The following is a 14539-nucleotide window of genomic DNA, read 5'->3' as shown; positions in this document are numbered from 1 at the left end:
CCAATAGCTACTTACCAAGACCTGTTACCACCATGGCTCCAAGATCAGCTACATAGTTTCCTTTGCGAAATGTGGCAACTCGTCCACCCACACGATCCTGTTTCAGAAATTAAATAGCCAAAATCATCAATTGTGTTTTAACCACAAACCTGGCATAGTAATATACCGTGGCTCTGTCTTCTATAATTTAAAAATAAAGATGTAGAGTTTACATGGAATGCAATCAACAGTGCTATGGGCACAAAGAACAAATGAAGTTTAACTTGAAGACTATTTGAAGGAGAAGCAGGCAACAAATGACATATAATTAAATGTCATATAACTAAATGACACAGAATTAAATGATGTGATATAAAACAACTTGACAGTTGGAAGATATATTTAGTCACAGGTACCTCTCTACCCAGCTGTCTATAATACCTTTTAATGTACAGGATGAACGAGGCTACCCACATAGAAAATATTTGTACAGAAATCCCAACACTATTTAAATACCAACTTTCTACCACTGTAATCTGACTCTTACACCCTGATCCCCAAAGTTAGCTGGGAAAAATCTGAAGGATAATTTTTCTGACAAATGGTTCTCCAGTGCAGCCCTATGCCCAGGGGCAGAGAGTCCATACTGAACATAGCCTGTCCACATTACCTTTCATCCCTAAATAGGCCCAGGTTTATCACTGCTGACCAGGGATTTTCAAGTATGGCTGAGTTCTAGCAAAAATTTAATGATTATAAATAACGTAAGAGTACTCTGGAACTCCAAACAAACAAAAATGCAAAACAAAACAAAAACCTATGCACTAGATTATAAACTCCTCATGGGTAGGAATCATAATGGTCCTATTATTCCTTATTGTATTTTTCAATACAAAATGTACAAAGTGCACAAAAATGTTTTCTGAATATATAAAATTTTTAATAACAGTATATCAGGAAAATATTTAATTTCAATTTCCCCATACTCTTTTTAAAAATTAGCAGTTTAAAGCCATTATAAGATAATTAGATTTCAAAAATTATTCATGAAAATAGCTTGAACAGTAGCATCCTAATATGATGCTCTCTTTCCTACTGTGTGTCATTATCCCTTATTGCTCCTCCTGTTTCCATTTCTCTCTCTAGGACTAACAGGAAAAAACCAGTATCTTGGCTTCTAAAAGATGGTTCCTGCCTGAGAGGCAGCTTTTTTTCTTTATCAAAAATAGGGAATTCACTCTGTTCCACCACCAAAAATAACTGCCTCCTAACAAAGGATATGTCCATGAAGGCCCCAAATTTAAGAGCTAACTACAAGAAACAATGATCTGAAAATATCAGTCAGGAAAAGAAATACTCTAAAACCCCCTCACAGAGTACTTTTTTTTGAAAAGTACAGAGTACTTTTCAAAGCATTCATATGAAAAAATATGTCTTTAAAATATAAATAACATTATCCAAAATACTCTATTATACAAATCAATTTGACTTAGTTCAAGTTGTGTAATTCCTTAATTTGCAACAGATAATTTGCTTACCATGTTTCCAATAGGTCAAGCCTCTAAACTCAAAAGGAAATTCTTACCCTGGCTTCCAAAAGTGTGACATCCATTCCAAAACTTTGTAACTGTCGAGCTGCTGCCAAGCCTGAGACCCCAGAGCCTATAATAATTACCTTTCCTGTCTTTTTAGCTAAAAGCAAAAAATGAAAAAAAGAATATTTTGTTGTAGGTATAAAAGTTTGTACTTACAGTCTTATTTCATGAAAACCTCTAGGTTCTTAACATATTCTAATATCTTACAAAGTAAAAAATTCAGAGAGTTATTTTCAAAATATGGAAACTACCTGAAAACAAATGAACAAACAGCTGAAACTTATGAATTCAAATTCAGTGTTGAACATTTATAAATCAAATCCACTATCTTAAGATTTATTTTCTCATTACCTCAGGCATGTGTTTCAGTATCTGTGATTCTTAGTTAATTTGTTAATAATCTGCTTCACTATTATATTAGGACACATTCTGCATATAAGCTATTTCCCTTAACCTCTACCCTTGTAGTCTTAAGTTAGTATTTCTTTTTGAAAAAATGATTAAAGCATTAAAAAAAGCAACTATTGACAACATAAAGAATGGGTCAATGAGAGAAAAACCTCAAAATGAACTCCTCTCATTTTTAACAAATTTACTGTTTTATTCTTTTTTTAAAATTGGAAATCCAGTATCTTTTACTAAGTAGCTATCAAACTAGAAACTAAGGGAAATGCACATTTATTCAGAGACTTTATTTTTTATTATTTATTAAACTTGACTTATAAGAAGATAAACTTGGAAATATTTTTAAATATAGTCTTATGAATCAAAATAAAATCCTAACATCATAGACATAATATACAGTCCTGAAACCGTAACTTAAAAATGTAAAATTTATCAGCCAGGTAGGAGGTCCTTACTTGGTAGGGGTTTTATCCTCTTATAGATGCCGAAGTTGATAAGACCATGACGCTCTAAATAACTGTGAACTCGGTGGACAAGCACAGTATCACCTACAGAATAAGCAGATTAAAAACATGGTTTTATTTTCAGCAGTTTAAACAATATTCTTCTAACTCTTCTATTTCTCCATCACGAAGTCCTTACAAACATCTTTTCCATTAAGCTTCAGGTCATGTGACTCCTTTAAAAAAGTAATTCTAAGGCTGGGTGCAGTGGCTCATGCATATAATCCTAGTGGCTTTGGGAGACTGAAGTGATAGGATCAATTGAGGCCAGGAGTTCAAGACCAGCCTGGGCAACACAGCAAGACCCCATCCCTATAAAAAATAAGCCATGCATGATGGTGCATGCCCATAGTCCTACTTACTCGGGGGGCTGAGGAAGGAGGATCACCTGAGCCCAGGAGTTCCTGGCTATAGGGAGCTATGATTGTACCAATACACTCTAGCCCGGGCTAGATCAGATCTCAGAAACCACTGTAGAGACTCCGTCTCTATAAAAAACAAAAAATTAGCCATGCATGATGGTGCCTGGCAGATCAAGGCTGCGGTGAGCTGTGAATGTTTCACTGCACTCCAGCCTGGGCAAGAGGGAGACCCTGTCAATCAATCAATCAATCAATCAATCAATCAATGTGATTCTTAGAACTATTAGTCTGTGAAGCAGGACAAAATGTATAACACATACTTTGGAATTGTATTGATTTAATTTTTAATTTTTTTGAGAGAGAGGGATCTCACTATGTTGCCCAGGCTGAACTCAAACTCGTGGGCTCAAGGAATCCTCCCACCTCAGTCTCCTGAGTAGCTGAGATTATAGGTGCACATCACTGTGTCTGTCTAATTTAGAATTTTTAAGAATTTCATTCCACCACAAATAGAATGAGAATAAAACCAAACCTTCACAAACTAGTTGTAACACTCATTTACTTTGGCAAAAACATCACATGACATTGTTGGTGGCAAGCGGGAAATAAGAAAACCAGATAGGCCAGGCGCGGTGTCTCACGCCTGTAATCCCAGCACTTTGGGAGGCCAAGGTGGGCGGATCATGAGGTCAGGAGATCGAGACCATCCTGGCTAACATGGTGAAACCCCGCCTCTACTAAAAAATACAAAAAATTAGCTGGGCGTGGTGGCGGGTGCCTATAGTCCCAGCTACTCGGGAGGCTGAGGCAGGAGACTGGCGTGAACCCAGGAGGCGGAGCTTGCAGTGAGTCCAGATCGCACCATTGCACTCTGGTCTGGGCCACAGAGCCAGACTCCGTCTCAAAAAAATAAAAATAAAAAAAACAGATACTGAGCCATGAAGCGCCAAAGTATTCCATGGATCAAAGCTGGACAACAGGTCTAGGAAGAGTACTTAGCAATCTCTTGAACTCATGTGTTAACACAATTTAAAGACCAGAAGATGAATAAAAACATAGAAAACAGGTTTTCTAAAAGACTTATTTTTGCACAGCACAAGGTGAAATAACATGGAAATATGAATGAAAAAATTAATTATCAAGGAAACATGAGGCTCCTAGAAGAACACAGCAATTTTCACAATCCAGTACAAAATTAGTCCTATTGAACACACTACTTACTGTTATAAGGTGCTTCTAATTGTTGGAGAGTAGCCTCAAATGTCAGCTGAATCTTTGGATTATCCAACCACAACTGCAGCTGCATTTAAATGACATAAATTGTATTACATACAAATAGACATCTGTCATTTAACCATCTTTAAAATCATCTTTTAGCTGGCTGCAGTAGCTCACACCTATAATCCCACCAGTTTGGGAGGCCGAGGCGGAAGGATCACTTGAGCCCAGGAGTTTGAGACCAGCTTGGGCAATATAGTGAGGCCCCATCTCAACCAAAAATATAAAAACTGGCTGGGTATGGTAGCACATGCCTGTAGTCCCAGCTACTTAGGTGGCTAAGGCAGAAGGATCACTTGAGCCCGGGACGTTGAGGCTGCAGTGAGCCGTGATCATACCACTATACTACAGCCTGGGCAACAGAGCAAGAGCCTGTCTCAAAAAATAAAAATAAATAAAATCATCCTTTTAACTTTAAGGCCCCAAACATGGGTTTTCCTTTAATTAAAACAGTGAGGTTATACTCGTGACAAAGAAACTGATGAACACAAAACCATATCAAATAAGTAAATTACTGAAGAAGCTGAGGTTATTTAGCCTAAAAGAGAAAACCACCGAGTAACTTGCCAAGTCCATACAGCTAGCAGGGAGCAACTAGCATTTAAACCTGGGTTATATGACTCCAGAGATACTAAGTGGATAAAATCCACAAAATCTAATGATCAACTAGTTATGCTGAGGCTGGGGAGAAAGGTGTCAAGGACAACATCTCCATTTTGGTACAACTAAGCTAGCTGGTATGCCAGACACTGAATGGAATTACTGAAGAGAATAAGTAAGATAATGAGTTCAGCTCCAAGGCAACAAGAAGAGAGATAAAATAGATGGATATAGAGTCTGGAGCTCAGAAGAGAGAGGAGGTCTGGAGTCATCTGCTTATGGGTAATAACTGAAGTCAAATGCATTGAAAAGGGATTCCCAGAGGAAAAATAGGGCGAGAGGAGAAAGAACTCCCAAATAGTCCACATAATGGCTAATTGTTAAGGATCATCCTACAAAGCAATCAGAGAAGACACCCAGGGAGGCAGGAGAAAAATCAGATACTAAGTTATCGAATCCAAGGAAGTATTGTGTTTAAGAAGAAAGGAGCAGTCAATTATTTCAAATACTGCTGAAAAAACAGATGAGACATAAAAAACATTATGGTACAATCAATGGGCTCTAAAATGAATTATCTTCAAAGTGAGTATATATTTGCAAAATGCAAGACAAACTAAATACTACTATATTTAAGTCTTAGCTAAAAATTAAAAAGACTGCGCCATAAGACAATTTTCAACCAAGAAGAAATTAATTTGGCTATATGTAAATAAACCAAATACTAAGGGATTATGACCAAATCTACACAGATACTCTACTCTGTGGCCACTGTAAGGTAAATGGACTTCCTCAGGTGCACACTGGGCCCAAGTTCCTCACGCCCAACACAAGTCTTCTTCCTCCTCCTCCTACAAAATAACGCTTCGGTCACAGTCTAGTTCAATAATCCTAAAGTTTCAGTTTTAAAGTATTATAGTTTAAGACTAGAGAACTGACAAAATTCTTGCAGTAGAGGTTGATTTACATTCTGTTTCACAGCCAGAGACCACAAATCTAACATGGTTTGGAAACCCTTCCCCAAATCTGGACTTTTGGTGAATCAGAGAAGACAGAGATCCCTGTAAATCTATCGCTCAAATCCAAGTAAAAAGTGAAAACTCTCTTCAGATAAAACAAACAAAAAAATGATAATTTTGTCTAAAAAAAAATCCACTTAGAGCAAATATTGATATGCTATACACAGAAACTGATTCAATTATAAGACAAATCAGCCTTAGAATTTTCTGTTCACTGTTTTAAAAACTCACCATCTTCACTGTTCTTTTCTGTTTTACAAAAACCCAGGATAACCTATCAATTGCTCTAGCTAAATGACATTTAACAATTGAAATTAAGCAGTGGTTTTGCAATCTAATAGCTAAAATAAAGAAACTGGTGGTGGCTAAAAAGCAGACATATCAATGACATCTCTAAGCTATATTCATATTCAAATTAGCTGAATCACAAGGTAAATTTCTTCTGGGTTGTATCACCCTAGAGTAACATGAATATGTTCTGAATAGCACCTTTCCCTCATCTACTTACTCTATGGCTAAATAAGAATTCCTGATGAATAAAAGATATGAAAGAAAAATTCACAGAAGAAATACAAATGATTAATGTGAAAAGCAGTCAGTCTCAGTAATCCAAGAAATGAAAAAGAACAGAGATGGTTTTGGCCAGTTATAGGAGCACAGATTAAGACTGTTTTGATAAAAATGGGCAGGGCAATGGGGGGTTGACTGGTTCAGCCTTTCTGGGAAAAAATCTGGCAATATGTACAGAACTTTTAAAAAGTGTTCATAACTCTCTGACAAGGTAGTTTTCCTTCTAGAATTCTATAATAAGGAAATAATAGGTAGAGTCAAGAATGCATAAGACTGTCCAGAGTTAATTATAATAAAGCAAAATTGGTAACAAATGTCCAGTAGTTATATTATAACCCAACTGTCAGACAAAATATTATGCAGACACTGAAGTTAAATCATTCAACCAGAGGAAGAGGTTGAACAAGATGAGCAGAAAAGGGTAAAGATTTCTCTTATCTTGAGAGGGAAGGACAAAGTGATGATTATTATTATTTTTTAAATGTTTTTTAATGCCTTTTTAAAGGGTTTGTTTATTTGTTTTGAGACAGAGTCTCACTCTGTCGCCCAGGCTGTGCAGTGGCATGATCTCGACTCACTGCAACCTCCGCCTCCTGGATTCAAGTGATTCTCCTGCCTCAGCCTCCCGAGTAGCTGGGACTACATGTGCCCACCACCATGCCCAGATAATTTTTGTATTTAGTAGAGACAGGGTTTCCCCATGTTGGTCAGGGTGGTCTCCAACCCTTGACCTCAGGTGATCTGCATGCCTCGGCCTCCCTAAGTGCTGGGATTACAGGTGTGAGCCTCCATGCCTGGCCTAAATAAATATTCTTAATGTGTATTTATGAGGTTGTGAAGTATAAAAGGGATCCACAAGAATGTATCCAAGAAGGATCTCAATTTTATGAAAACAAAAATTATATATACATTTTTAAAATACCCAAATGAAAAATAACTATTAACAAAGGTTATCTCTGGGTAATAGTATCATAGATAATTTTAGAATTCTTCCTTCCCAGCTGGGCGCGGTGGCTCAAGCCTGTAATCCCAGCACTTTTGGGAGGTTGAGACGGGCGGATCACGAGGTCAGGAGATCGAGACCATCCTGGCTGACATGGTGAAATCCCGTCTCTACTAAAAAAGACAAAAAAACTAGCCGGGCGAGGTGGCGGCCGCCTGTAGTCCCGGCTACTCGGGAGGCTGAGGCAGGAGAATGGCGTGAACCCAGGAGGCGGAGCTTGCAGTGAGCCGAGATCACGCCACTGCACTCCAGCCTGGGCGACACAGCGAGACTCCGTCTCAAAAAAAAAAAAAAAAAATAGAATTCTTCGTTCCCTTTTTATTTTTCCCATACTCTCTATCAAAGCCATACGTACTTTTTATAATCCAGGTGAAAAAGCTGACATGGAAACTTACTGTGCGGTTTCTAATGAACAGAAAAACCTTCTGGGTCTGTTGTGGTCCACTGATAATATCTGGAAAACAGGCTGCTTCTTGAGAAGTCATCCGGTCATGAGGAAGTCGGCTCTGGAAAGCTGCGCCCTCCACACCTAACGAAGAAAGCAAAGAACATCTAGGAAAAGTTCAAGTGAATACAAAATGGGTAGTGATGATGCTCAAATTCCTTTGCCTCACTCAAAGACTGACCTTTTTAAAAAATTTTCAACTGTCTCAAAAGCTGAAACTTCCTTAGATATTAGCCACTTGTTTGAGCTTAACATTCCAAAGTTTATACTTTACTAAGTGAAACTACCTTAAGAGACAAAGCATTTAAAATAGTTTCTTCATCCATAAAATAACTTCATTATATTAGATGATCTAATTAAAATTAGCACTACTGACAGGTGTACAGTAAATTTTAAAACTAAAGAACCAGAATAAAGGAAAATGCACTAACAGGAAAGCAAAAGAAGCTATGGAGTGAAAAACACAATCACATGCCTTCTTTTAGGATTACAGTATGAAACAGAAAGATGACTTTAATAATCAACAGCAGAAAATCACAATCTCATCAACAGTATCATCCATTAGTAATCATAATTCAATGCTGGCAAGCAGTGAGAGAAATTAAGCAGACAACAATAAGACAGAAGAATGCAAGCAATTTACCTTTTCTGGCAGAAACATTAGAAATGCTTTACTATATACTACAAATATTACTATGTATACTCTATAACACATATACATATAGTGTATACATACACTATACACTGCAAGTAAAATATGTTATTTTCTTTCTTTTTGAAACGAAGTTTTGCTCTTATTGCCCAGGCTGGAGTGTAGTGGTGAGATCTTGGCTCACTGCAACCTCCGCCTCCTGGGTTCAAGCGATTCTCCTGCCTCAGCCTCCCAAGTAGCTGGGATTACAGGCACATGCCACCATGCCTGGCTAATTTTTTGTATTTTTAGTACAGACAGGGTTTCACCATCGCTGGTCAGGTTTGACTCGAACTCCTGACCTCAGGTGATCCACCCGCCTCAACCTCCCAAAAAATGTTATTTTCAAACTTAATTAACTGGGTATTGTCTTGATAGTTTTATAAACTGGTGGATAAGTACACCTTTATAAGGTGATCTTAAAAACACAAGCACAACAAATGCAAATGTATTTATAAGATCACCTTATAGATGCACTTATCACACCAGCTTATAAAACTATCAAGACTAAATTTAAAGAGTTTCAAAATTCCATACCATTTAAGTAATTATATATAAGTAACAAAATAGGCACCAGATATCCATATATAATCTTTTTTTTTTTTTGAGAGGCAGTCTCACTCTGTCGCCCAGGCTGGAGCGCAATGGCGTGATCTCGGCTCACTGCAACCTCTGCCTCCTGGGGTCAAGCAATTCTCTTGCCTCAGCCTCCCAAGTAGCTGGGACTACAGGAATGCACAACCATCCCTGGCTAATTTTTTTTGTATGCTTTGTAGAGATAGGGTTTCCCCATGTTGGCTAGGCTAGTCTGGAACTCTTGGCCTCAAGTGATCCACCCACCTCAGCCTCCCAAAGTGCTAGGATTACAGGAGTGAGCCACCCTGCTCAGCTATATATAATTATTTTAAAGCACATAAAACAAGAAGTTGGAAGCACTGACAATGGAAGCAAAACTAATGCTAAGGTATTAGTAAGATTAGGAGAATTAAAAAAACAAGGCAGGTAAAGATGTAACTTAGAAAATTATAGCTACGCTATTAAGGAGTCTGTTTCCACAAGACATTCATGTGGCAAACACTACCTAGAAAAAAATCATGTTTAACAAGTGTTCAAGCAAAAATGTCTAATGCTAATTATGGGCCACACATTAAGAAATACTGTTCTTAGAGACAAGGAGGAAAAGCTATCCATTTACTGTAGATAACGAGGGCATAAACACTGTGTCTCACGTTACTAAATCAAATCAACAATCCTTACATCTAATTAATCCATAGCTAAAATTAAAGACTGTCAGGACAATTTATTCCTTGGGCCAAAAAAAAAAAAAAAAAGAAAAAATAGTAAAAGCCATATTGTAGGTGGAGCATGAAACTAAGACAAGAAAAGAAGAAATGCTTACTATTGTGGATACAGTTTATTTCAGTAATGTGAAATTTTCTATACTACATGGCTTTGATGTCCTCAGCCCCCATTCCCAAATCAAAATAAATAAAAACTGAAAACAAAACAAAAAACCAAGACTAAAAATATCTCACGTTATAAGGAACTTATCTACATTAATTCTGAGTATCTAAACCAAGTATCTCTAAACAGGCTACTTCTTGGTATAATTCATAAGTATATACTATTAACATGAAAATGATCTCTATTAAATTCCACGTCTCCCTGCCAAAAATGGTAGTTTTCTTTCTTAGGTATATTATCTTCTACACATTTAATAAGTAGTCATTGAACATCCTACTGCAAAATATTATTTTTCAATGACAGAAAAATCATGTAGGATACAATACCAAATTTTATAATACATTGGCCTCCTCACTACAGATGTTCTTTTTTTTTGGTGAGGGGAAGGACAGGGTCTCCCTCTGTTGTCCAGGCTCCTGGAGTGCAGGGGCGCAATCTCACACTGCAACCTTCGCCTCCTGAGCTCAAGTAGCTGGGCTGCCTCGGCCTCCCAAGTAGCTGGGACTACAGGTGCAAGCCATTATGTCTAATTTTTTAAATATTTTGTGGAGATGGTGTTTCATCATGTTGCCCAGGCTGGTCTCAAACTCTTGAGCTCAAGCAATACACCATCTCGGCCTCCCAAAGTGCTGGAATTACAGGAATGAGCCAATGCGCCTGGCCTCAGATGTTCTCATCAAAAATCCCTCTAATGTAGTTGGCTAATTTGGGGAATTTTTGAGAACATGTAATGATTAAGAAATGTTATTTATATGTCATCCAGCAGTTTCAAAGTATTTTTAAATCAAACATCAGAAGTTTAAACAAAGGAATTTAAAGAAACTAAACATGGTGACATTAATGTATGCTTGGAATAATATTCTTCTCCATCTCTATCTTCTAAACAGCATCTAAGAAAACTAGCTATTCTCAACACTCCGGTATCATTTTTAAAAATGAAAAACGGTCTCAAAAACTCTCAATAATTATTTCCTTCCCTTTAGTGTTCAGTGATACTTATTTTAAGGAATGAAGACCATTATCAAAACCAGGGTGAAAAGCCTGCAAGATAAAAAGCTAACTTTTTCTTAAAGAAAAAAAAAATGTATGTTAATTTGTAACCTAAACTGTTAAGAAGCTAAAACATCCTTCTTATAGGACAGTACCAAAATGAAGTAATAGACACCACTTTGGATAATCTAACTCATGAGTACCTATCTCTTTTAGAGGAAAAATCTTTTGGAATACAAATGATTTTAATAACATCCTAAAAGTACAAACGGTACACATAATTCACAAGTAATTTACACTTGGCTCTGAGAGTTTTGTACTTCGGTGTTTGTGTTTTCCATTAAGTAATGGAATCTGGTATTCTGAAAATTTAGAATGTTTCCAAAACGTTGTCTTTGAAACATTCAAAAATTATTATAAAGCTCCAAGGTTGCCTAAATACCAGTCTTACCTTCTGTTCAGTTCCTTCCTGCTCACCACGTTTATACAGGAAATTCCGCATCACCATCCAGAATGCAGTCACTCTAAAGAAGAACTGCCCTTTCTAACGGTCTGACTGGTTTATACTTTCTCTGAATACATAGTAAATGTAGTTAAATATTTGAAGGAATAATTTAGACCTTCTGAAGTAGGTTAATTAGAAGGAGAAAAAGCGGGAGAGGCAGGTGAGATGACAGGTCCTCTATTCCATTAAATCATTTCCTCCTGATTCTGGTAAGATATAGGTAACATCTTGACTGCAATAAGGTAATAGAGATATTAAAAATTAACAAAGGAAAGAAGGCCTCCATGAGAGTTACTTGCCTTTGATTTTTTATATCAAGTAGATAACTATAATCAGATTTCTAGCGTGAAAACAAAAGCCTGATGGGATCTACATATTAAAGACTTTACTTAAAATGAGAAAACTAGAGATGTATCATATCAAGTCCTAGAATAGTTTTAAAATAAAAAGAATAAGGAATAGCGGGAGGTGAGAGAAAATGAAAAGAGAATTATACAACCTCCTATACTTCAGATTTTTTAATTTCTAGGGCAAACACTATTTTAAAGGATTTTAAGGGTGTAAGGAATAGTCTTTGCACTAAGAAGCAAGATCCCTGGGTTCTCCTTCTCCAGAACTGCTGGTGTATTGCTGGTCAATCTATTTAACTTCTTTGGGTTTCAGATCCTAATCCATAAAATAAGGGAAATACAATACTGTTTGAAGGCAGGAAGTTAGACAAGATGACCTCAAGTTCTCTTGTAGTTCTAAGATTTAGGATGTGTATACCAACTTGAGGTGGATTTTAAGAAGTCAAGATATGATCCTGGCACCAAGATACCCATGAGGGTCATCTGGCTTCATTAAGAGAAGAATGTTGATCTCTTACAAGTACATTTCTAACCCTGATTGATCATTTCACAAATGCATACTTCCGAACATGACATACCCAAAGAGAGATATTGAAGGGTTTAGAACAGTCACCATCATTCCTGGAAACACTCAAAATTCATGTTCTACTAACAGTAATCAGCAGCACCACTGTTTTATATGAAAGTCTGCTTTCACTTTCAGCAATATATGATATTGTTTACTTATGCAAAAGAGCAAACAGTCACACACACACAAAAAAAAAAACAGAAACAAAAAACAAGAAAACTCAATCTCTTTCTTCAAGATTAAGACTCTAAAGGCCATCCCTGATCTTCAACAGTTCCATGGAAGATCTAATTGTGCGTCATTTGATGAAAAGCATTCTTGAAGGTTTATATGCCACAGATATAGACTCTGAACAGGGTTTAATTCTGCTGAGATAACCATGTACTGATTATCAACCAGAAATCCTTGGGACAACATTTTTAAAAGTCTTCTCCTAACATTCTGGATCCCCTAACTACTAATTGCTGTATTAACAATGAACTATCTTTAATTCGAGAGAGTAAAATACAAATAATTCCAGGACCTGTTATATGCAAACTGCAAGACAAATAATTTTAAAGTAGACTTAAGACAGTTGAAAAGTAACAACCTCCAAAAGTGAAGTAGAGCCTATTCCAATTCTATCAAAACGTATCTATGAACCAGTTTTGAGCAACTGGAACAAAAACATCCTTCAAGAGACAAAGGATGAAATCCAGGTATGTTATTTCGGATTGCTGGGATAAATTTTAACTGTTCCAGATGGTGGCCCCTATAAATTCTTTACTTTTTCCTAGAAGTAAAAATCTCATACTGTTTGGTCTGAACAGAAAAAGTATTTCAAACAGACTTTTCAAAAGACATTTTTCACAGGAGAAACAAAATGTTTAAACTGAAGAATGATTAACTATGTAATGTTAACTGAAAAAAGGTACCCAATACCATGTAAAAACCATTTTTAAAAAGATGTCACTTGCCCACGTAGTTCCTCTGACTAGTCCTAGAATGCCTCTCAGTCCTTTGTGTTTTTAGACTTTTGAGCCTGCAGCTTTTCCTCTCTGTGTGTACTGCTGTATTTCTCTTAAGGGCCCCATGATTCCTAAGTCTATGTTTTATATCATGTTTACTATTAATATAAAGGCTGCTGGGGAGAAAAGTACCCGCCATCTCCTCGAAAACACAAAGAGTGGAGGGCTGAGATCGGCCTGAGGACTTCAAAAGGTTTTGCTTGCCGTTGTTCTGGCTACACTCTCTACTACTACACTACTATGTCCTGTGGGTTAAATTTCACCTGCGCTTCTGGCTAAAATGTGGATACCACAGCCAAAAACACTTGCAAGCATCAATTCCTACTTGGCGGCTCTTGCTACTAAGTGGCAAGCATCTAATGCCACCCTCACCTGATGCTTGGCCGTCTCCATACCCTCCAGAACTGTCGTCTTGAAGTCCTCCTGCTTGCCCTGTGGAAGGAAAGAGGAGAACTCAGGGACCTTACTCCATAAATTAGGATAATATCTGGACATAAAGGCCTAATAGTTGGTGACTCATGAATTTGCCACCAACTAGTAAACCCATATTCAGAGAGCTCCTTCTTCTGGAATCAAGGCCCAGGGAATTACATCATAGTCTTCCAAATTCTGGTCAGGAAGTTTCAACTTTACATGGTGATTCTTGTTGAAAGGCAGTGGAACAAAGTACATAGTATTTTTAATCACTAAATCCTTGCTGTCGGTCTTATTTAATATTAATAGTCTGGATGGGGGAAAATGGATTCCAAGTGTCTTTTACTAACAGCTGCTAGACTGGAAATGGAGGTGACATAGACTCTAGAATCTGGCATTGCAATTCAGCATCAGCTTAATACCCATTTAACTTTCTAATTTTAATGAAAAATTCTCTCCTTCTCTTCAAAGTAGGGAGTATAATTAAAAGACTCAGTCTCCAAAGAAGTTTCATTTACTATACACAGTAGACACTACTACAGTTAAATATGCCAGTACTTCCTAAATAAAACTAAAGAATACATAATAAGACACTCTGTGTGCTTGTGCCAAGTACTGTAGATAAACACACACTTGTGGGAACACAGAGAAAGGCAGGCAAGATGTTGAATCTTCTACTTCATGCTACATAATAAGCTTTGTTAGGAAATTTTCCTCACTGATTAATATGTAGAAGTAACTTCAAGAAAAAAATCAAAGCTTGAAAATTCAATCTGAAAAAGAACAGACTGTCT

At 37.0% G+C, this 14539-nt stretch overlaps 1 protein-coding gene across 2 annotated transcripts in view; it reads right to left on the bottom strand.

Annotated features, from left to right (window-relative positions):
- The window catches only part of KDM1A (lysine demethylase 1A), a 66547-nt gene that overhangs the window by 26793 nt on the left and 25215 nt on the right, over window positions 1–14539 (bottom strand). The window contains exons 3-8 of one of the 2 annotated variants that reach the window (XM_010364365.2): window positions 13704–13763; window positions 7707–7840; window positions 4066–4144; window positions 2435–2527; window positions 1565–1671; window positions 16–97 (exon numbers count right to left, since the gene is read on the bottom strand). In XM_010364365.2, the coding sequence (XP_010362667.1) occupies window positions 16–97; window positions 1565–1671; window positions 2435–2527; window positions 4066–4144; window positions 7707–7840; window positions 13704–13763 (555 nt within the window). The remainder of the gene's footprint in view (window positions 1–15; window positions 98–1564; window positions 1672–2434; window positions 2528–4065; window positions 4145–7706; window positions 7841–13703; window positions 13764–14539) is intronic. The other variant, XM_010364366.2, reaches the window with a different exon arrangement.

This window comes from Rhinopithecus roxellana, chromosome 12 (assembly GCF_007565055.1).
Source record: "Rhinopithecus roxellana isolate Shanxi Qingling chromosome 12, ASM756505v1, whole genome shotgun sequence".
In the NCBI taxonomy this organism is placed as follows: Eukaryota; Metazoa; Chordata; class Mammalia; order Primates; family Cercopithecidae; genus Rhinopithecus; species Rhinopithecus roxellana.
This window is presented reverse-complemented; position numbering and strand designations above follow the sequence as displayed.